At 44.7% G+C, this 22,321-nt stretch overlaps 1 protein-coding gene across 1 annotated transcript in view; it reads right to left on the bottom strand.

Moving 5' to 3' along the window:
- Nucleotides 1-22,321, bottom strand: part of DCC (DCC netrin 1 receptor) — a 133,667-nt gene that overhangs the window by 75,695 nt on the left and 35,651 nt on the right. The window contains exons 4-5 of the mRNA XM_037372664.1: nt 3,431-3,572; nt 793-903 (exon numbers count right to left, since the gene is read on the bottom strand). Coding sequence (XP_037228561.1) covers nt 793-903; nt 3,431-3,572 — 253 coding nt within the window. The remainder of the gene's footprint in view (nt 1-792; nt 904-3,430; nt 3,573-22,321) is intronic.

Raw genomic sequence — 22,321 nt, 5'->3', positions numbered from 1 at the left:
CCTTTGATCCTTTTGAGGTGGTTTATTTTGTTTTAAAAAAAATCATAGCAATTTTCATCAGTTTCCTTTTATTTTCTATTCATCTCCTTTCTACTACATATTTGCTTCTTAGGGGATTGTCTGTAGTTTTGCCATGGCTTCCATCTGTCAGATTCTTTGTCCCATTTGATTTGCACTCTGCTTATTTTTTTTTTTAGGTAGACTTTTTCATTACTCTCCTTTTATTCCTTTACTACTTCAAATATTCCAGTCATTTTATCTAACACTTTCATTCCAGTGTTTTTCTTCCCTTTTGTGCCAACATCAGCACTGATTTATACAGCCCACAGTTTCCAGGTATCTGCATCCCGTCATCTTTCACTAATTAGGCAGCTTCGCTGCCAACCTGCATTTCTAACATCTGCAAATAAAGGCTGGGAAACAGGATTCGACCTATTGGAAAATTTGCTTGGTGAATTGTTAGGCTTGTTGGCTTCATCTTCATTGTTTCTTTGATTGATGCTCTTTATTATTTATGAAGTTACTGATTCACTCTGCTGTATTACTGCAAATTGCCAGGAGCTAAATTCTGGCAGGGAATTATTTCCATGAAGGTTTCTGACTCCTCAGTCCCGGTGACGACAGAGAAACATAACCCATGGCATATGGGACCCAGGAGCATTAAGAGAACATCTGCTGGTGGGTGTCTAGAGCCCGGGCATCCCACCCTAACCTGCGCTGGGGTGACAACCGCAGTGACATCCCTCAGCTAGAAGGCTTTGGGAGACAGCCACTTGTAAAAGATGCATTTACCATCGAGATCGTTCTCAGGTGTCTCCGCTGTGTACCAGTCTGAGGAGGGTCCTGTCCCATTCACCGTCATGGCAGCCACCTGGAAACTGTACTGGCTTCCTTTCTCAAGTCCTGTTGAATTCAAACAAAACAAAACAAAACAGAAAAAAAAAAAGGCAAATAAAAATCATACAGAAAGGAGAAGACTAAGAAAGGAAATTAATGACGATACCAGAGTTTGCAACAGACTGAGTAAAATGAAATCTCTACTAATAGTCCGTTGGATTTGCTACATGGAAGGAAATAAATAGAAATACATATATATCTATATAAAACACATATACACATAAAACAGACATGCAGATATAGGCTTTAAGAATTGCATGAAGGCTGTACCAGCCCAGGACTAATTTTGGGTTGTCATTCCCGTTGGCTGTGTTCATACATATGTACAAAAATGAATGGAAGTCTGCTTAGTAAAGACATGAAAAATTGTTTTGCATAACTAAGGCATTAATTACATGCTTAACCAAACCAGCTCACAGCTTTTAACATGCAGGGAAAGGCAGGTATACACTCTCCTTCTGCATAAAATTTGCAGGTTAGGAACAAGGTTTGCAACTGAAGAGCATTTTGCTCTCCAGGGCTCCTGATTATCTTCAGAGCACACAGTTCAGGAAAAAAAAAAAAAACAAACAACAAAAAAACCCCAAAAACCAAAAAACCAAAGTCTTATCAATATTGTGAAATAAGTACAAATTCAGAAAGAGATGCTTTCCCTCTGTGGCTAAAGCCATCAGAAAACAATTACAGCAGTGTTCCTGAACATGCCACAAGACTTCCAAGTCCCCGAGGTGGGGATATAGGTTTATCTTTTTCCTTAGTCTATACTGACCACGAAGCACAGGAAAAAAACATGTTTCATTTAATTGCAAACATTCTCTGGAGAACGCTCATAATTTAAAAAAAAAAAAAAAAGCAGTTTAACATTTCGCTGACGTGGAAGCCTATTCTAAAATTGATAGTGGCTATTTAAAAACCCACCTTGGAACTCTAAACTCGTTTGCTATTGCAGGTGTTCCTACCAATCCTGTGAAGCACCTCCCTACCCAACAGCAATGCCACTATGATGTCAAGTGCCTCCGTGTTAATATTTAAAATGTACATTTAGAAGACCCACGGAGCTCAGTCTCCAGCAAGTGCAATATATGCGTGTGGAAAGTAGTAACAAGGTCTGGATATTTTCCTTCATTGCTTTCTCAAAATATGTATTCCCAAGCTCCATTAAAAATAATAAAAAACCAAACAAAAAACCAAACAAAAAACCCAAAACACTTTAGGGGCTGCAGGGAGGGGAGGGCTGGGGCTGCCTGCAGCCCACACTCCCACCAGGGCTCCCGCGGCAATTTAAGCTTGGAATAATTCCAGTTAAGGCAAGACTTTGTTCAGGACGTGGGGATCTACCACAAGAGAGATTAATCTACTCTGCTCCGAGTGGCTTTAACCTCCTCCAGCCTTCCCCCCTCGCTGAGGGCACGATCCGCAGGGATCTGCAGGGATGGAGCTACGGAGGTCCCTGCCTTTGCTCTGGCACTTTGCATAGCTATGGCTTCTCCTCTAAGCCATCAGAGCAGCAGCGACTCAAAACATCTGAGCAGCTTCCACCATGATTTCTACTTGATCTGCCAGAAAACAGATCCTTTCCAACTTCCTGAACGTGCTCTGCACACTATCCCCCCCCAGAAAGTACTTGGCTGTCGTGCAGCCACTAGTGATGAAGCCTTCACAAGGGGTCCCGGGGAGGGGGGGTGGGGGTGGGTGGGATGTTTGTCCACGAGCCTAAGTGAGATGACCAAGATGAGATTTCAGTATTTAAGGTCTTGGTCATAAAAAAGCTCTCCTTTTGCTTTTATTTCAGTTTTCAATAAGATGCTGTTTTTCCTTCCCAACCAGCACGTGGTTATTATTTCTTCTGCAATATAAAATTACTTCCGATTCTCACAAACCACACTTTACACCTGGAAGTACATATAAAGTAGGTCATCTGAGGTACAATCGTCGTTATGCTGAATTCAGTAGCAAAGGTGCCACTGACTTTGACAAAGTTTAATCGTCCGCCTTGATGCTTTGGCTGCTTTCTCAGTTATCTCTTGGGCACAATGCAAGAACCCAGCTGAAATTCATTTTCACATACCAGAATTCACCACTACCCTTACGACCCTCACCTGGCTGCTTTCATTCTTCGCAATTATAGTTTCGCTATGATCTACTCTTGTCCTTTTTATTCGGTGAGGAGGTATTTTCCATTGAAAATCCAAGGAAATCGATAATTTTGCACCCAGAAGATAGATGATGTTGGCTGAGCGCTCAGAAAAAACCAAACCGCAACAACTGAGGCTTAAGATACAGGAGGCAAAAAATTCAGCTTCAAATTCATGAATGACAAAATCCAGGAGACAAACATATGGTAAAAATATTAAGGAAAAAATAGGTTTGGAAAAAAAAAAAAAGAGCACACCATAAAGGCTGTCTCTGTACAACACAATAAATGCTACCTGCCAGCAAAGAAATCAATGTTTCCTTGAAGTGCAAGTATATTTTATTCCCAAAGCATTTAATTCATCAAAACCTTGCAAGGCTGTACCATGTGAACACTGACCTGTGAACAAGTACCAGAGGTTGTTTGGCTCCAGTGTTTCAATCTCACCCCTGCGGGTAGTCTTTCTATGTCGGATTTTATAGCCCGTAATAAATCCATTCTGAGTACCTGGTGGTGGAGGTGACCAGCTAACTTTGATGCTCTGTAACAGAAGAGATATTATTGTTGATTTCCAACCCCCCAAGAAATAACAGAAATAAAGCACATTAAATGAAGGGGGGGGGGGGGGGGGGGGAGGAGAAAGAAAAAGGCTATTTTTCTAATAGCAACATGCATTCAACTAAGCTGTTATTTTGGGAAGAAAACCAAATTGGATCTAGACACTTTCACGGTGGCATAAAGCAAAGTGTACGTCCTCTAGCAGTGGATGGCTATACACACAACGGATGTCTACAGAAAATTTTCTCCCTTTTCAGGAATTTTTCATTTCACCAGGTCACTGGAATACCTATGGCACTAGAAATACCAGCTCTGGCGTTGAGCAGACACTGCGGCTCATTTCGCTTTCCAGCCCCACGTGCCTCTTGTTGACAGTAGGATAGAGATCTCAGCCTGAGCAGCAACAACGGTTCCGTCCCATTTTAGCTCCACGGTCGTTCAGAGACGTTACTGCACCCTAGTTATATCAATGCAAAGAGAGTCAAACCTCCTGGGAATAAACTTCTTGCCGATCCCAACACTTCCGAGCGTCCCATGGAGCCATTCATTGGGCAGCATCAGCAGCAACGCAATTAACCAAGACCAACTGCTTATTTTTCCCTGCTGGATTGTACAAGGGATCTCACCCCAGCTGAACAGCCCAACCCGAAACCATCCCCTACATGGCCAGCCACCCATCTCTGCCACCGCTCTCCTTGCAGAAAGGTCTGAAGGAGTTTTATCACCATGACACAGAAGCCAGTCCACGTATGTGGCCAGTCCTGTCACCTTCTTCTTCCTCCCCGTGCCCAGCAGCTTTGTGCCATGCTGCAGCCACTGCTCTCTGCTCAACCCTGTCCCTTTGCCATGAATCCCACCACCATCACTCCCTTATCACCAATGGATCTTTTTCCTTACGCTGCGGCAACTGCCTTTCTTCAGGTGCCTTTTGTGAGGGATCTCATCAAAAGGTTTTAGGATACCCAAGCCAAGGATATCAACTGGATCTCCTTGCCCACGTGCTCAACAATTCCTTTTTTATTTTTTATTAAAGTCAAAAGACTTTAATAGGCATGTGAAGCTGGGCTTTCCACCACAAAAGCTGTATTGATCCTTCCTCATCATATCATGTCCATCCATATGTCTATTCATTCTATTCTTTACTGCAGTTTCTATCAGTTCATCCAGGCAAAACCACCAGATTTACTGAGCTGGACTGATAAGAGAGCTGACATCGTACATCAGCATTTCTCTGCTAAAACAACCTGGGCACCAGCTGTTCCTTCCAAGTCTCCGATCCTAGTGTACTTTCACTCAGCGCAATATGAGCTATTCAGGGTACTAGAGTTTTCTCGCGATTGTATCTCTACCATCTCTTATAGCACCGTCTTACAAATTTTTAGACAAAAAGAAGTCAACTGCATCACAGTGGATAGTTCTTGACCAAACACAATTTATTACCATTATTGAGTTGTTTAGGCCCTGCATAAATACGTTATAGCACATATCAATTTAATTATTGCAATAGAAAAATCAGTTTTGCAAATATACTGCCCAGTGATTTATTGTTACAATCAATTATACATTTCAAAATCAATACTTTGGGGTTTCATTGCTGAGTGAAATAATGCTGAAGTTTTTGCCGTAGGGCAGAACACACTCAATTTCTGAAAGCAGAGCATGACTGTTTTAAAACTGTAGTTGGGTCACTTTGCATATTGAAATTGCCTACATATAAAATGTTTATGGAGACTGCAAACACCCACAAAGTGCCTTTAAAACCTATTTCTGTTGACAGTTCTGGGGACATCTACAGGTAATGCAATCTTTGGTACCGCTGCACTCCCAACTCTTCCCATCTCTGTACGACGTTGAGCCACAGTCCCACCACGGGGACTCAGCACCTGTGAATATTCCAGCCCAGCTATGAGAAGACACTTCCAACACCCCATTTCCCAGGTGGAGAAGAAAGCAGAGCATTTGGATGTTTTCCCAGAGGAAGAAAAAATAATGCATCTTTCCCCTGCCCCTTCCAAGAGCAACAAGAAAAACTCTTCCATCACCCCAGCTGCCCCCATCCATGAACAAAAAAACAAATGGAAGAAGGAACAATAAAGAAGTGGAGGGACAGGAATGCTTCCAGGGACCTGTCGCACAGCTCATGCAGGTGGGTGGCTACAGGAATGATTTGTAGATTCAAAAATCCCATCAGAACGGACAAATCACACTGGTGTCTCAGTCCAGAAAGTGCAGTAACACCAACTTTTACCCAAAGGTGCAGCTTACAGAAAATTTACCACTAAATCAGCTGATAGAAACCACAAGCGAATTTTGAAAGAAATCCCATGCTTCCAAAGACCTTCTGATGCCCCAGACATTTGACTGGACCTTTGAGTGGTCCACCATCTTTTTTCAAATCACAGGCTCCATTTTGTCAATTTATTTCAAACAACAACAACAAAAAAGATCTCCGAGCTGCCTGTCAGCTGAAACATCTAGGAGGCCCCAAGACAATTTGCTGCCCTCCAGGAGAGCCAGCAAGAGCGCTGGTTGCACACATTCTGAGGAAGGGTTCTCCAGGCCAAACAAACACTTTCTTGCAAATGGAACAATACTCAAGCAACAGATCTGCCACTGGGGTGGCTTAACTCCTCAATGGGGCCAGTCAGCAATCATTTAAAAGACTGATAGATGGTATAATGACTTTGGAACTGGAGCAGGAATGGCTCCGGTCCCTCTCAAGCCATTTCACCATAAGGTTGCATGAGCCTTGCACAGGGATGCTCCATGTGGGACCCTGATGAGGCAGCATTGGTCCTACCTTTCTGAGCAGAGAAAATGCTGAAGGCTCCCAAAGGAAGGGCACAGCAGCACAAGGGTGACAGTGTCCAAGCAAGTTCTCCAAGCATATCCAAGCACATGCCCAAACAGAGCAAAGGACCAAGCCTTCTGCACACAGGCATAGTACTGCACGTGTGCAATTACTTGGGAGTTTTATACATGCATAGCTTTTAGGGATATAAGGAACTATTGCAGTCATCCTATTTCTAGCCTGACCTTGACACTAATTTGATTTTTAAAAAGACGAGTTCCAACAGAAGCATCCAGGCACTTGGAGCTGTGACACCTGCAAGCACAGAACAGTTTTTATGAGACCCCAAATATCCCTTCCTCTGCCTTGAAGTCAACAGTGACTGCATCTCCCTGCACAGCAGGTCCCTCAGAAGTAACGGCTTTGATCCAACACTCAGAGTAGAATAAATAAGAACTTCCTTATGATTAGAGGAAAAAGCAGGTTCTTTACAGATCCACCTAAAGCTGTCACTTGAACGGCAACAGTTCACTTTCACCTCAACCTGGTCTCCATGGACACCGCAACGATGCTTTTTATCAATAGTACTTAATGTGTGACCCTTTGCTCCACGAAAATCAATGACTAAGGTTCTAACAGGCTTCTTGTCCTTTCTTCTGCTTAAGAGAGAGCAGTAACGACTAGTGCTCTAATCCTTCACGCTTTATCTGAGAGGTAACCAACAGCAAGAAAATAGTTCCTTTCTGTTATACCAGGATTCCTAAGGAAGCCATAAAAGGAAGCCAGCTTCAAGGCGATTGTAGGAACCTGTTAGTCCTGGTTGGAACGTAACATGGAAAAGTAGTATAAAAGGTTGCTGGCCACCTCCCATTTTCTGAAATACGCCTTTTTCAACAGGAACGTGGTCCCTTTCATGCACCATGAAGAAATCACCCTGAGCAGCTCAGACACCCAGCACAGCCCTGGCTCAGAGCTGCAAACACCCGGGATTGTTGCAAAACAGCCCTTTAGAGATTGCAAACTACGTGGCATGATCCCTCCTAGTTTGACTGTATTTGCTAAACCTTTTCAGGGAGAACAGATGTTGACTCCAAGAGTTCTAACCAAATCTGAGGTGAAACTTTAACATCTTTCCTGCAGTTTCCAAAACCACAGGATATTTCCATTTTCCCATTTCCACAATTATTTAGTAGAATAAGAAAAAGCTGAGGTATTATCTCTATATGGATTGGAAATGTAGACCACCAGAAATCTCACAAACCTTAGAAAATCAAAGTTTCTAGATGTGCAAAGACCATTTGTCAGTTCATTTTAGTCAATAATCCTCTGACTATAAATATTTATAAACATATTTGCAAACGTTCATTTAGCTATAGTAGCAGACAACTAGCACCTGCTTTATGAACTTTCTCTGTTGCACTCTGTCCCTGCACATAAGCTTTTCTTCTGATTTTTTCTTTACTAAGCCCATTCTGTGGTTGCTTTTTTTCCCCAGTCAAAGTTCAATTATCCACAATCAAACCAGCCAGATACAAAAATCAAACCTTTGACACAACAGAGCCTTGAAGTGATATGCTGGAGTAAGGCTCCAAAACTCACCAAGATTTTCAGCCGTCACATGCCTTAAGGGTGGGTGGGCTATTCTGCTTGAAAAGTGGAGCAAAACTAAACCAAAATGGGAATAACGCCTGTGTAAAAATACTCAGGGCGCATCCTGAGCTGACAAAGAGCACTGGGATGGGATGGGATGGGATGGGATGGGATGGGATGGAGTGGGGTAGGGGTCACAGAACTCTTAGCACCTTTAAAGGGGACAACAGGTGCTATCCAGGATCAGTCCAGAGATTTCACATTTTTAGAAAAAAACTTTCATGAGTTAAAATTTTCCACCTACCAGCTGATGGTGAATTATAATCTTTATATATATATGACTGAGGTTAAGCCAGTTAAAAGGCAAAGCCTGACCAATTGCAAGGTAGGGAAGGGAAATAAAGCTAGAAGAAGAAAGGCTGTTGTGAATTTGTGTAGATTAAGCACCTAGAACACCTCTTATTTGTAAAAAGTTGGGAAAAGTTCAACAAATTAATAACCTGATGATTTCATGCAACAAAATGGGCTTCGGTCCCTTCATAAAGCATCTTGAGGTTTTGCAGAGCTATTTTACATCTTACACACTGCCTTTGTTCAGCTTTTGCTAGTAATAGCAACGGGCATGACGATACCCAAGGTCTGTCAAATGTTGTGGTGACACACGTTCAATATGCTGGAGAAGAGCAATAAAAGCAAGCAAAGCAAGGCCACAGCCACTCCCAAGGTTCAGTGGTTTCAAGACACGCCGAGGGCAAGCATTCCCCTCCTAAGGCTGTGATTCCTTGAAGAAATGAAAATGTAAATACCAGCATAGAGAAGCTGGACCTGTCAGGAGCAAAGCTTATAGCCAAAACCCAACACACGGCCCCAGACACAATTGAAAATCATTACAACCCCCCAGGACATGGCATAGGAAGTGTCACAACCACTTTGACTTCTCTTCCATCCTTAAAACCCCCACTTGGGACCTGGCTACGATACATCCTAAGGGCTCCTCAAGATCTGCTAGGAAAGTTGTCCCGTGCATCTGAGAGCGAGCCTTCCTGCGCTTCCCAGAATCCATGGGAATGTCTGACTACGGCTTTTTTAACTGCTATTAATTAATCTTGGCCTCAGTGATCTCCTCTGGGTGAACTGCATGTTCAGAGGCATTCTGGCTTCATTTGCTAACAATTACATCCAAACAACCTGAACAGCTCGCAGAAAACTTGCCTTGTGTCCCAAATCAGGTATGTTTGAAAAACAGGTAGGATTCAAGAAGGGATTTAAAAAAGAAAGCATTTAACAAATATGTCTAATCCTCAGGTGTACTTTGAAAGAGGCTAGCGCTTCAGAAAAGAAGAAAATCAACATGTCGTTGGCACAGTAAGAGGTGCTAAAGCCTGGCATAACTGCAAAATAATAATTTTACCGAGAAATTAAGCATCCTGAAGTGAACTAAAGAGTACTGTATTGTTTGTTTGGGGGTTTTTTGGTGGGGTTTTTGTTTGTTTTGTTTTGTTTTGTGTGTTAATTCTCTCCCAATAGATAAATTCCCAGGAAATAACTTTGTCTATACTATGCAGGTGGCACAGAACCTTCTTACCTAACACTATAAGGAAAGTCAAACTATTTAGAAGTCAGACCTCTGGAGCCTACTGAGATCCTGTAAGATTTTTTTTTTTTTTTTTTTTTTTGTAATGAAATCAGGACATCTTGTTTGGAAAGGCTTTAAGCCATTATTTTCAACGCTCTGGGAGAACAAATTCAGCTCTGTTATTTGCTAGTGGCAGCCCGACCATCAGCAGTTCACCACCTATCTGCCTGCCGTGTGGTTGAGGCTCCCAGCTGTCCGTGTGTTAGCTTGGACCCGAGTGGGACACAGAAATACCTTTAGAAAACATAACAGGAGGCCCAGGGCAAGAAAAGGAAAAGGAGAGCATTTCACAGCATGCGCCATGAACACCCAAAGTCCTGCTAGAAATGGCTGAAAGCATCAGTGGTCAAAGACGATGGGATTTTTCATGTGCTGATTTGCACGGTGAGGAGCAGGAATGAGGTTTGGATCTATTTTTTCCGAGCAGCTCTGCTCTTTTCTGACCCTTACTGACTTACTTTCCAGCAAAGCCATTCCCGGACTTTGATCCCATGCCTTCCAGCATGGTCCTGGGCTTGGAAACGCAGCTGCTGGGACACACGGCTTCATTTCCCAGGCTGGCAGCGAGACTGCAGCTGTACTCACCAGAGAGCCCAGCCGAGCAAACAGCATCCAAACCCTGTTACGGTACGTGCACGAGGGATACACAAAGGCACCGGGTTTTCCCAGCCCCTGCTGCCACCCCTTGGATCCGCTCCCACCATCTCACAGGCAAGGGGTTCTCCTTTTACAACCAGCATGTAAGCTGCAAATTAATTTACAAATACGTGTTGAGGCTGTTGGCAGTTGCCTTGGATACGAGCAATTTTTACAATCCCCAGCCACGGGGTTTCATAAAACCACTTTTTTTCACCCCAAAAGAAGAGAAGAAAGAAAAAAATTGGAAGGACCGTTAAGGTATGAAGACCTTTTCAGCCAGTATTATCTCCTCAGGGAATATTTCTCTTCTGAACTACATCTCCAGACAGCCCTTATATATAAAATTGCATGATCAAATGCTTAAACCATTTGATCATCACAGATGTAAACAATAAAATAAAATATTAAAAAGTGATAGTCATGATATACTAGGGGAAAAAAACCCTGCAAGATAAAACCTCCTCTGGGTGTCTTCACTAACTTAAATACACAAGAGAATGAAACAGAACAAAATACAAGGCTTGGAACAGTCAGGAACCTCAGGCAAATCCTTGGTTCTAGTGGCAAAGGAATAAAACAAACACCAAAATAAATAGAGAAAAGTCATCATTTTCTCTCTGCAAACATAGACACTTCTAAGGCATGGCTGCTTCCAAAATTTGGTTCTATATATTTAAAAAAGACTTGTGAAATAATCGTGTACAGTGCAACCACGTGCTCTTTAGCTTGCTGACATAAGGACATTCCCAAATAATATGCTTAGATGAATATCTAAAACATTTTTTTACCGTTTCAAAATTGGTGAGATTCCTCTGAGCTACGTTTAGACACTTAAAATGAACCCAGCCACAGATACAGGAGTTTTAGAAGTCAAAGTTAGGGTAGGCAAACCTTGCATTCAGTTTTTCATTTTATTAAGCAGAAAAGTGGGCCTTTAGTCCTTTTTAGATATTTTGCGGCAATTTTGCACATTTCATCATACAATTAAAACTAACCCCTACTGATTTTGTAAGTACATTTGAGAACAAAACCTTTTAAAGTAACTATGAGATACCATTGGCTTGAAATGCTCTTGTTTTTAAAGAACATGGTACTCATGAAAATTTTCAAAGCTTTGACTTCTCATTCAAAGTTGGGCTAGAAAGTTTTCATTGGGAAAAAAACCCTCTGTAATAGGAAAACCCCTCTACAATATATCCCCGCAGCTGTAGTGATGTCTCTCTTTTAATCTCAAAATGTTCATGTCAATGAAAATTTTCATTTTCATTCATTCCTTCATTTTTCTTGACACAGTTACTCACAATGAACGTTTGCTCTCAGCTCTTCCTCCTTCCGCTGAGGATGCTCTCTCTCCTTTCAAGTGACCCGGCGTGCATGGAGCTGAGAACCCCTGGAATACCGACCAGCAAACAGACACGGATGCTGCTGGCAGCATCCCGGCCAGGCAGGGCTCCTGTCTCTGCCCAAGGGATGCTACAGTGCCTGCACGGCATTCACTGCCGTCACTCAGTGACATTCCTTCACATCACTCAGCAGCTGCCAAAGCCACTTCTGGATACACGGGATGATTTTTATTCAGATCGGTCAGGCATGGCTGAATTTCACTTCCTTCCTTCGACACACCTGCTAAACACCACCAGCTTGGAGAGGGCTGCAGTCAACTACACAAGAAAACAAACTGGAACTTTACAAGTCCAGGGATCAAAGCAACTATCAATACTTCCATCAAGTTTTCAATTACAAATGCATTTAATTGATTAGCACTTAGCAGCACCTGTAGTTGGCTATAGTGTAATTACTGATTATACTGATACTGATTACTTGAACGATATCTGCCTGAGAGCCTCATGATTAAGAGTGTGTAAAGCAAAGGGCACAATAATTTCAAAATAATTAAGCTATTAAGATTCAGACCAAAATCAAAACCTCAAGAATATTTAAAATATTTTTTCCTGGTTTAAATAATGTTAATGCATGCGCCTTTATGATGCTGTGCTGCTATGAGGGGCTTCCCAGAGACCCGTCAAAGGCAGCTAACTCCCTCTTTCTCCATGCCCATCAGCACGAACGACAAGACACCATCACCACCACAAGCAACAAAAGAAAGAAATCAAAAAAGCACAATGAAATACTGCATCCCTAAACCTGTTCCTTAAATATTTATGCTCCTGCAGCCAGTAAAGGAGGTTCCTCCAGTTATAACATACGCAACGGAGTGGTGCACACTGGAGTTCCTGCATCCGTGACCTGCCTGAGCCCATCACAGCCTGACGCCAATTCTTCATACCATTTTTGTATCGAGCCACTGGCACTCTACTTTTGGCAAATGAGATGTTTTCAGATCCAGACTGGCAAAATGCTAAGGGCAACAGAAGTTTGTGAGTCTTAACGTGCATGAAGGTTGTTGTGGTGAGGTACCGCAGCAGCGCAAAGCACACCTGCTTCCCAGGATGCACTGTCAACCTGGAGAGCATCTCTTTGGGCCTCCGACAGAAAAAAGCATAAAGGTAGTTCAGATTTAAAGGCCTAATTTGGTCACAGAAAAGATGCTATTTTGGGCACAGAGGTTAGTCAGTGAGTTTCGAAGAGAAAGGAACCATTGGGTGCTATTCAAGCATGCGTCGTGCACTGGAATAGCTCCCTGAACCCAATGGTGGGCCCTGAGAGAGGGCTGGGATGGGTTTTGAACAGGATCCTGAGCAAGCAGCTAAAAAGAGGTAAATTCCGCAAATGGGTTTAAAGCTGTGGTTGAGCTGCTGAAAGATGGATGATGATGATGATGATGAATAAGCCTATTAAAAAGGCCAGGGACACCAGAAGGTATCGAAACATCTGCAGAAGGAAGAGAAGAACTGCCAGATGTTGCTGGGGTTGGTGATTTTTATATCCAAATAGGAATATTCTGGAAAGCAAGTTTTACAACCAAGGTCCAAACTGATTTATTCTTAAGGTTGCGTTAAGACCTCCCAAGTGTCCTGAACATCGTGGACACGCACAAGTCACCCACCCTGCAGCCTCCAGCATGTTGAGGGGATCAGCTGAGAGCCACAGCCACCCGGCAGCCCAAGCTACTGCCGCACGCCTGGGCGTCCAAGAAAACCTTTCTGCACGGAGAAAGAGGAGATGTGAGATTTGAGGAGCTCATCCTTACAGAAAGCAAACCCAGCAAACCCACCATCCCACCCATCCATCAAACTTTGCGCACCCTCACGGCACTCATCTCCTTTCCCAGATGATGGTGTTTCCAGAAAACATACGAGGTCTTCTCAGAAAGCCACCAGCGTCCTGGCTGCCTGCGTAGCAAGAAGGAACAAGCCTGGCAGCACGCCCCAGCCATGCCCCCACGTGTAGTAAGCCCTGAGCAACTCCACCACAACATCACCTGCCTGGCACCCACCTACTGCCAGGGGACTTTGGCTAGTATTTAAGGGTAAAAACCTCTAGCCATCTTCATTCCGTGACCCTCTTGCAAATCAGAAACAACATAGGAATTTGGTACAAACGTCCCTCTAGAGAGAAACCACATCAGCGGCAGAACCAGTACTCCTTTCCCCAGTACAGGGACCACACAGTTCTTTAGGAGCGCTGGCCCCGTTCTCTAGGGAGCAAGCGAGGATGCTGCTGGGGGCTTGCTGGGGGCTGGGTGACACCTCTCCCACAGCCACCCTGGCCGTGCTCCGCCAGAGAGCACCATGTGTGCTTCCCATGCTTGTGTCCAAACCCAACAAGCGTGAGCCACCTGTGAGAGACACAGCTCACAAGCTCCGGGGGTCTCCAGGGGTTCTGCAAGCTGGACCAGCAGCCAGGCTCCAGCTCTGTAAATCCTCCTCACTCCCTCCCAGCCATGGCCGTTACTCATCCTTCGCTCCTCCCTTCCAACGTGCTGCAGCATTACAGACCCTTCCTCCTCCTCTGTAACTTGCTATGTGCCACGCGCCCGCCAACACTCCCCTTGAAGGACGGTACCAATTCCCATCGATTTTCAGAAGACTAACAGCTTGTTACAGGGTAATGGGTGAGGTAAGGAGGCCTCAAACAGAAGGCAGGCCTCAAACAGCCTGCTACTTCACCTCCATCTTTCACAACACCAACACGCACATTTCTGTACAGCTCGAGACCTGAATCTGAGGTGACACCGATGCGGCAGAGGGTTTGCAACCTCCCAGCGCAGAACTTCAAGTGCGTTTCTAGCAGTTTCTCTGCTTGGGAGACGGAGGTGCACAGAGCACCGTTCCCAACACACACGAGGCATGGAAAGATGCAGGGACGATTAGCCAGGCTGTGGATTTTAAAGAGAAACACTTTTGCTTTTCTCAGTGTTTAGGTCAGGCTAGGACGGGTCCCATCCCACTCCCCAGGACTGCGAAGCAGCAGCCAGGGGAAGGAAAGCTCCCTCCCAAAAAATGCCGACAGCAGGGCTGGGGAAGGACATCACGACGTGTCTGTGCAACACGGAGCTATTTCTGTTTCTTTTCTTTCTGTAACAAAAAACACACCCTGGGAAATACCTTCTTAAGTTTTGCTGACAAAACTTCATTTCTTTAATTTCTTTGACAACATCCTCGAATTGCACGCGTTTTCTGTGCCCTATTCAAAACGGGCACTTTGAAGTACTTCCAAGCTTTGTTACATCCCATTTATTCACAGAAGTGATTATACGAATATATCTCCCTAAGTTTGGGGCTGAATGCTAAGAAAACGTGGTTTTGTAAAACTGTGTTTCAACAGTGGCATAGCAGTGAAGTTTATATCAGGAAAAATGAAGGCACTCTGGCATCTTCCCTGGGGTCACTCAGAATCCTTAGGTCACTCCAGGGCCCTGTTCCTCAGCCTGTGTTACTATCTCAGCATTTTAAAACCTGCCCACTGCTTAATTCCTCCCCAGTCTGTACCCCAAGGCTGATCTTACTCATTAATTCTGATTGCACATTATCAGCGCTTCTGCTTTGAGTTTCCCGAGTCTCCAACACCCTGGCTGAAATACAAGGGCAGGGCAGGTATCACACGTTGCCTTAAATAACTCCAGCTCCAGCCAGCTGTGAAAAAAGCATTGTCTTCAGTAATTGTTTCTGGGTTTCTTTCTACATTTTTTTTTGTTTAATTGTATTTTTCTTTCAAATCCAAAGTGCTGGAGGTCCCTGCAATTATCATGGGACCCAGATGCCAAATTCATCTGGGAAAGGTAAATGAGTGGAAGTCACTAGACGACCGAACACACGATATTGATTTTTAGGATTAATGACGGGGGTCATTCAGGATAGGCCTTTAAATTTTGCACCCATTGGCATCTCTTTAATTAAAGACATCTCATTCCCTATGGATGTTCAATAAAATGAAGCGGTGCTCCAGAAAACATCAGCTCAGACATAAAAATGTTATTTTCTCGTTTCCAGTTCTTCCAACAAGCACTTTTGCTTCAGGGACCTGCAGCTAGACATTTTGAATCAGCATCAAAGCTGCTGTTCGGGCAACTTTCAGCATCATCCCAGCACCACCACCCCCACCTCCCCCCATCCCCCACCCCCCCCACCCCCAATCAGCCTGAATTTGCAGAATTCAATGCGATTTGCCTAATTCTCTGTGCACCAAAAAATGATACCAGTCAGTGATAAGCTTAAGGCAAATTTCTGAGGCTTGAAAGACTTCTCCTGAAGGTCTCCTATTAAATGTATTTATAATTGGTACCTTAGTTGATATAGAGACCTACAGAAGGATATTCTTCCACAGGGAAGGACACTGGATCTAGCTCAGCTTCAACTGTTCTTTACTACTTAGAGCTGAAAAGTCCAAGTTTGTTATAAATCTGCTGTGGACATTCAAGGTTGGGATCATCCCAATTAATCTATGTCCATAGCTGAAGCATCCCAGTGCTTGGTCACAGAAGGACGTATCACCTATCTGAACCTTCAGGAGCTGCCTGTACCTTATCACTAAAACAAGCAGCACTTAGCATTTCAGATGACAAAATTAAGTGCCTAAAGTTTAGGTGGAACGATCAAAGTCAGGCACTCTGTTGATTCAGATTGCACCTAAGCCATGTTGGAAGAGAATTTAATATCAAAATGACAATGGAAAGCAACAGACATGTCACTGGAGTGGTGGAGGTTGGAAGGCACCTTTGGGGTCATCTACTCCAACCCTCAAGTACTCATTTGATGCTTGTTCAGAGACAACCCATCACGGTTCACATTTCCAAAGGCAACCTGCGCCACTGACATCTCCCCTGCGCTCCACGGGGACCCGGCTGGCTTGGTGTCCTGCCACAGGTGGCTAGGGGATGCTGTCCAACATGAGAGACCACAGCCCCCCCCCCACTTCAGAGCACCAGTCCTCATTAGCAGCCTCATTATCTTGAATTAGGAGCATGAAGACAATTCTTTCGCTCAGTTTCCTGGGGGCACTGCAGCCCTCCCAGCCGGCAGCTCCCACCCTCAGGCTCAGCGCTGCACATGCCACCGCCGCACCATCCAGCCCTCCCAAAGGAAGAGGCTGAGCCTTTTAGCTCATTTTTTCCTTGGAAGCAGTGTCCAGAGTCACAGCTCCACAGGGCAGAAGGGATCTCTGTAACGGTCCCCTCCGTCCCTTGCTCGCTGCAAGAGTCTGTGACTCCTCCAGATTAATTCTTGTCTGAACGGGATCAAGCAGCAAGTTGGTTCTGCCTGACCTTGGGAGAGGGGACAGCTCTGTTCAGTTAAACATGCACAAATAGCTTATTTTGGTCTATTTTGGAAGTTTTACTGTATTTTCAAGGCACAGACAGGCTTACACGATGCCATCAGAATGAGTGACAAGCCAAACTTTGGTTACAGCCCTGCTGCCCAGTGCACCTACCTTAAAATTTATTTTCCTTTCAGAAGAATTAATGATGTAATGTTAACAATAAAGGAAGGCACAACAGAGTTGTCAAGAAAAATGAGAAATAATCCCAGCCACAGTCCTGAACAAAGCTCTCTGCAGTAAAGCGTGCGGTGACCTAAATAGCCTAGCACCTGGTTGTTATGCTTTGCCTAGGTAATAAATACAGCAACCTTTAAAAATGGATTTTAGAAAATAACCTGTTACATCAACAGTGGGGTGGATTCCCACCTGATGCTCATAATTAACCACCTCAGCCGGGAGGATCACTAAAAAGAAATGTCTGTGAAGAGCAGAGGTGGCATTTCAGGCAGTTCTGATCCTTAGGGCTATACCCCTCTCACTAAAAAAAAGTTGCAGTGTAAGAATTATGAAGACAGTGATGGATGTGAGTCCCACCTGCTCTCATTACTACGAGCACAATATTTAGACCCTCGAGGGAGGAAAAACTGTCAAAATGTTAAAACAATTCCAAGTTTTCTGAAGTCACCAAGGAACTTCACAGCGGTGTGCCCAACACACTTGTTCACTAAGTAAATTTAAGTTACTGGTTTCAAAGCAAGCCCCTTTTAGTCCATCAGGCTGCCGTAACATCCTCCCTTCACCGGGCAGAGCCTGGCAGAAGGCCCCCTACCCCTTCATTCACGCCACTGAAGAGCTTAGGCCTGGCTGGTGGGGAGCCACCACCGCGGTGGTGGGACCGCAGCCTCCCCTGGAGTGATGTTCACTTATGGTTATCCCAAAGGAGCAAGCACCTTCCAGCAAAATATCTATAAATACGGAGCAATGAGGCATGGCGGGTCTTATTCAGCCGCTTTGACCTCCACTCAGCACAGCGCTGTTCCAGAAATGTCACCACCGCATCGCAGTTTTCTTCCTAGGAAACACACAGGACCAGCACCTGCATATTCTGACCTCTAGTCGTTTTACGAAAAGGCAGAGCAAAGCAGCAGATAGTGCAGTCACAGTAAATCAAGATCACCGTGGGTGTCAGCATCTTCTTTTTGGGTTAACATGATTGTTTCTTTCTGGTTTTCTTTCCTTTACTGTATAGTTTTATTTGCTAGTGGCACATCGTCACTTGGGTGCCACCCAGTAGATAAAGAGGGAAATTTTCACTTCACAATACCATCTCACATTGCTAATTTGTCTTAACTTTATGGGAAGAGGAAAGCAACCATCAAAAAATTAAGAACTTTTGTCATGCGCTGGTCGTGGGAAAATCATTTCAGAGCTTTTTCCAGTCGGAGTAAATTACACCAGATGTCAGCTCTTAGAAATTCCAGGCTGTCATTACACTGACAAAAATAAGTATTTTGGTCCCGGTTTTATCCAATGGGAAAACAAGCTATACAGCAAAGATAAACAGTCAAAATAAAATATTGTCAAAAAACAAAAAAAAAAAATCCTGCAGATTTCACTGAGCCCAGCTCAGCCACGCAGGTGAAGATGCTCACAGCCTGTGGATGAACCAGCGGAGAGGCACTGGGAGCAGCCCCCAGCTGGGCTTAGCACAGAACCTGACCAACGCAGACCCCAGCGGATCTCATGGCCTCATCCAGCAAAAAACAGCTCAAGGGCAGACAGGTCCACGCTGCAAAACCTGGAGCTGTAGTTCATCTCCTCAGGGTTCAGAAATGCTTGGGCCAGGTCAGGTGTGTGAAGGCACAGCGCAATGCCGAGTACGTGTACCAACTACATGTTGCACCAGTAATTTAATTCCTGACAATAAAAAGGCTGTCAAAATAGCAGGCATTTAACATAACACCCCACCCCCCCGCAGAAAAACTCCACTGACAACTAAACCAAATAAATACCAAACCTCTAGTAACATCCACTGAGGTGCAGTCTTTGTGTAGAGTAAGACACCCTTTCTGATATTGCATGAGCATTATTATTTTTTTTTTAAATACACATATGACCCATCAGTTCATCCAAACCCCACACTCCTTATCGTCGTGCCCAAGACGCCAGTGGAAACACTCAGGATTTACGTGAGGATGTGCAGCATATGCCCTGCTCCACAAAAATGTTATTTCTCCTGGTGAACGCTCTGTAAACTCCATTTCAATAAATAACTTGGACAAAAGGAGCAAGGTGAAGAGTATCGCTGCGTGTAAATGAAATCCTTACTGAAGAGAAAATGAAAAGGCAGCAAAGATAGAACAAGGGAGACTAAGCACTCACAAAAAAGGTCAACGGTAAATATATCAGAGCGTACACAGGAATACAGGAAACAGTTTAATAAACCAATACAAAGGATGTGAGCAGATTTGGAGAGAGTTAGTTAGCCAAACAACATTTAATACGCAGTTCAGAAGGGACTTACTGAATCGAAGCGCTTCAGCTGTTGCTGCAGATGACGATGGAGTCTCCTCCTTCCCCCTGGTGAGGCAGGAGGTACCCAGCACCATCTGCCCTCACTAGCCAAACAATAACTGTATTTAGTACATTTTAGGACTTAGGCAAACTGCTGCAGCTTCAAAAAAGCGGTCCTGTAGAAGTATCAGATTTTGCATACCACATTTTTCTTCACCATCTAAAGAAACCCCATGGTTAATACACACTGCACAGCACCCTGCCTCACACCTCTTGAACCAAAATTCCCTAAAGCCAAGCAGATTTTTCCTCTTCCATTTTCAATGGATGGATGCTGGATTGGGCCCCTAAACTGTATAATTCAGCACACCATCAGCATCATTTATTCTTCCATCTAATCCTATACCCGTGTAAAAATGCAACCTCCAGCATCTCAAGCATCACTTAGAAGGCGGGGGCCACATCTATTCCTGACAAGTTTTCTTCCCTGGGAACCACCCAGGGGGATGCTTCTCACTTCACTCAGATACTGTTCCAACTTCAGCCCCAATAAATGGAAACAAAAAAATATACAAAACTAACTCTCTGGTAGCTCCACTTAGTTTAAAAAAACAAACACCAAATCCCAAACCCAAGCAATCTGAAAAGCACTGGAAGAGCACAAATACAGACTTTCATTCCATAAATATCATGGAATTTAAGCCCAGAAATAGGCTGGTTTATAATTGTTTCATTCTCCAGAGACTGTTCTGTGAATTTTAAAGATGGGACTACGTATGCTTTTGGCTTTAGAAGCGCTATGTGATCTGAACTTTGGGGTTAGGGAGCTATATTTTGTCTTAGGATTTTGTTTCCACCACCACCACCACCACCGTCCCCCAATCCCCTACACACCAATTCCCTTCGGCAAGGCTATTTTTATAACATCCAAAACTCTTTTATGGCTTCCCTTTTCATTGGTTCAACAACACAAATTAACAAGAAACGTTATTCCTGCTGCTATAGCCGCATTATCAACACGGAATAGGAAAAACAGTCACAGAAAAGCAAAGAAAACCCACTTTAGGTTATATACAATTAAGAGAAAATTCCATAAAAGTCATTAAATGGAAAAAGAAAGAAATCTCATGTTCTGATACTCGTTTAGGCTGGGCAAAAAGACCTCAGGGAAGCAAGAGTAAACATACAGCTCTTTGCAGGTACCTTCATCCTCCCAGAATGGCACAAGCAGCAGTTGCATCAACAGAAAGTGAAGAAATAAATTGACTGGAAATGGGTTTACTTTATTTTCCAAATCTTTGGCATCCTCGCAGGACCCTCCAGCGCATCAGGCTGAGCCTGCAGTCCGAGGGAAGGCTCCACGCTGGGATGGGAGATGCTGGGATGCCTTTGCTCGCACCCTGGGGGTGCTGGGTGTGGGACCCCCATGCTGCTGAGCACCCCAAAGCGGGGCCAGTCCACCCCTTCTCCCACCTTTATACCAAATGCAAGGGGTTTTAGTAGCACTTTATGGCGATTAAAATTTTATGAGACACCCACATCAGTTTGGGAGGATGCAAGGATGAAATCCAGGCTGCATTCATATTTACAGACCTGCTGGAAAAGAAAAGAAAAAAAAACCCCAAAAAACAACACAAAACCAACAAAAAGAAACCCACACAGGACATACACCATGTCTATTGAGATGGCCCAAAACATATCAGTCTGCCCTGCAGCTCTTCACGGTGTTCAAGAGCCACACCAATTTTCTCAACCATTCAGTGAAAGTGTGATGCCTTTCCATCATTTCATTAAATGCCATTTCTCTGCTGGACCAAACGAAACGCGATGACCCCAGCAGCTCCCACCGGTCCAAGAAGATGCTGGCAGCATCCCTGGGCTGCACAGGGCAAAGGGACAGCCCGGGTGGCAGAGGGACCCTGGTCTGCACCCAACAGGGGCACCCACACCAGCATTTCAGGGGTTGCAGGAGGGATGGAGCTATGAAAGAACAAGATGGTGGATTTCACCTTTGCTTTGACTGGTCATCGTGAACAGCAAAACCCTGATGCTCGAGCCAGGATGCGAGAAGGGAAGATGTCTCAACAGTGATGTCAACACCCACGCGAGTGTCAAATATTTTCTCCATCCGGGAGATAATTTCATTATCTTAACATTGCCACCCCAGCACCGAAGCCATAAATCTTTTAGGTGCCTAAAATGGAACTTCAGACAAACTAAGTGAAAATGTCACTGGACAGTGGGGACAGAGTTTTTAGGAGGGGCTGTAGCAACGGGACAAGAGGAAATGGTTTTAAACAGAAAGAGGGGACATTTATCCTGGGTACTGGGAAGGAATTGCTCCCCGTGAGGGTGGGAGGCGCCGGCAGAGGCTGCCCGGGGCAGCTGTGGGTGCCCCGTCCCCGGCAGTGCCCACGGCCAGGCTGGGGCTGGGACCCACCTGGGCTGGGGGGAGGTGCAGGGGGTGGCCGGGGGGGGTTTTAAGGTCCATCCCAACCCAAACCATGCTGTGAGTCTGTGATGATTCTCAGGTCAGGCCTGGGAAAACAAGCACCAGCCACATCCCATCACCTCCTCGCCAAGGCCTGGCTGAACCCCAGAGCACAGCAGCAACCCCCCCTGCCCGCATCCCAGTCCTGTGGGCTCTGGGTACCAGTGTGCCGGGAGGCACGGCTGCACCCTGAGAACCAGCTGCGGGGGATGGATCCCAGCTCCATTTCATGGGTGTCCAACGAAATGCCCTGGCTCTGCTTTGCTGACTATTTTCCTCCCATTTCTGGAGCTGGCTTTGCAGTCACACCACAGCCACAGCTCCTGAGTGCACCTGGCCCGAAGCAGCAGTATTTTTTACTTCTAAATTCCCATCCCAGCTGAAACCTGTTCTGCAGAATGACATTTCTGC

This window comes from Falco rusticolus, chromosome Z (assembly GCF_015220075.1).
Source record: "Falco rusticolus isolate bFalRus1 chromosome Z, bFalRus1.pri, whole genome shotgun sequence".
NCBI classification, from domain to species: Eukaryota; Metazoa; Chordata; class Aves; order Falconiformes; family Falconidae; genus Falco; species Falco rusticolus.
The sequence above is the reverse complement of the archived record's forward strand: the minus strand, read 5'-3'. Positions and strand labels throughout refer to the sequence as shown.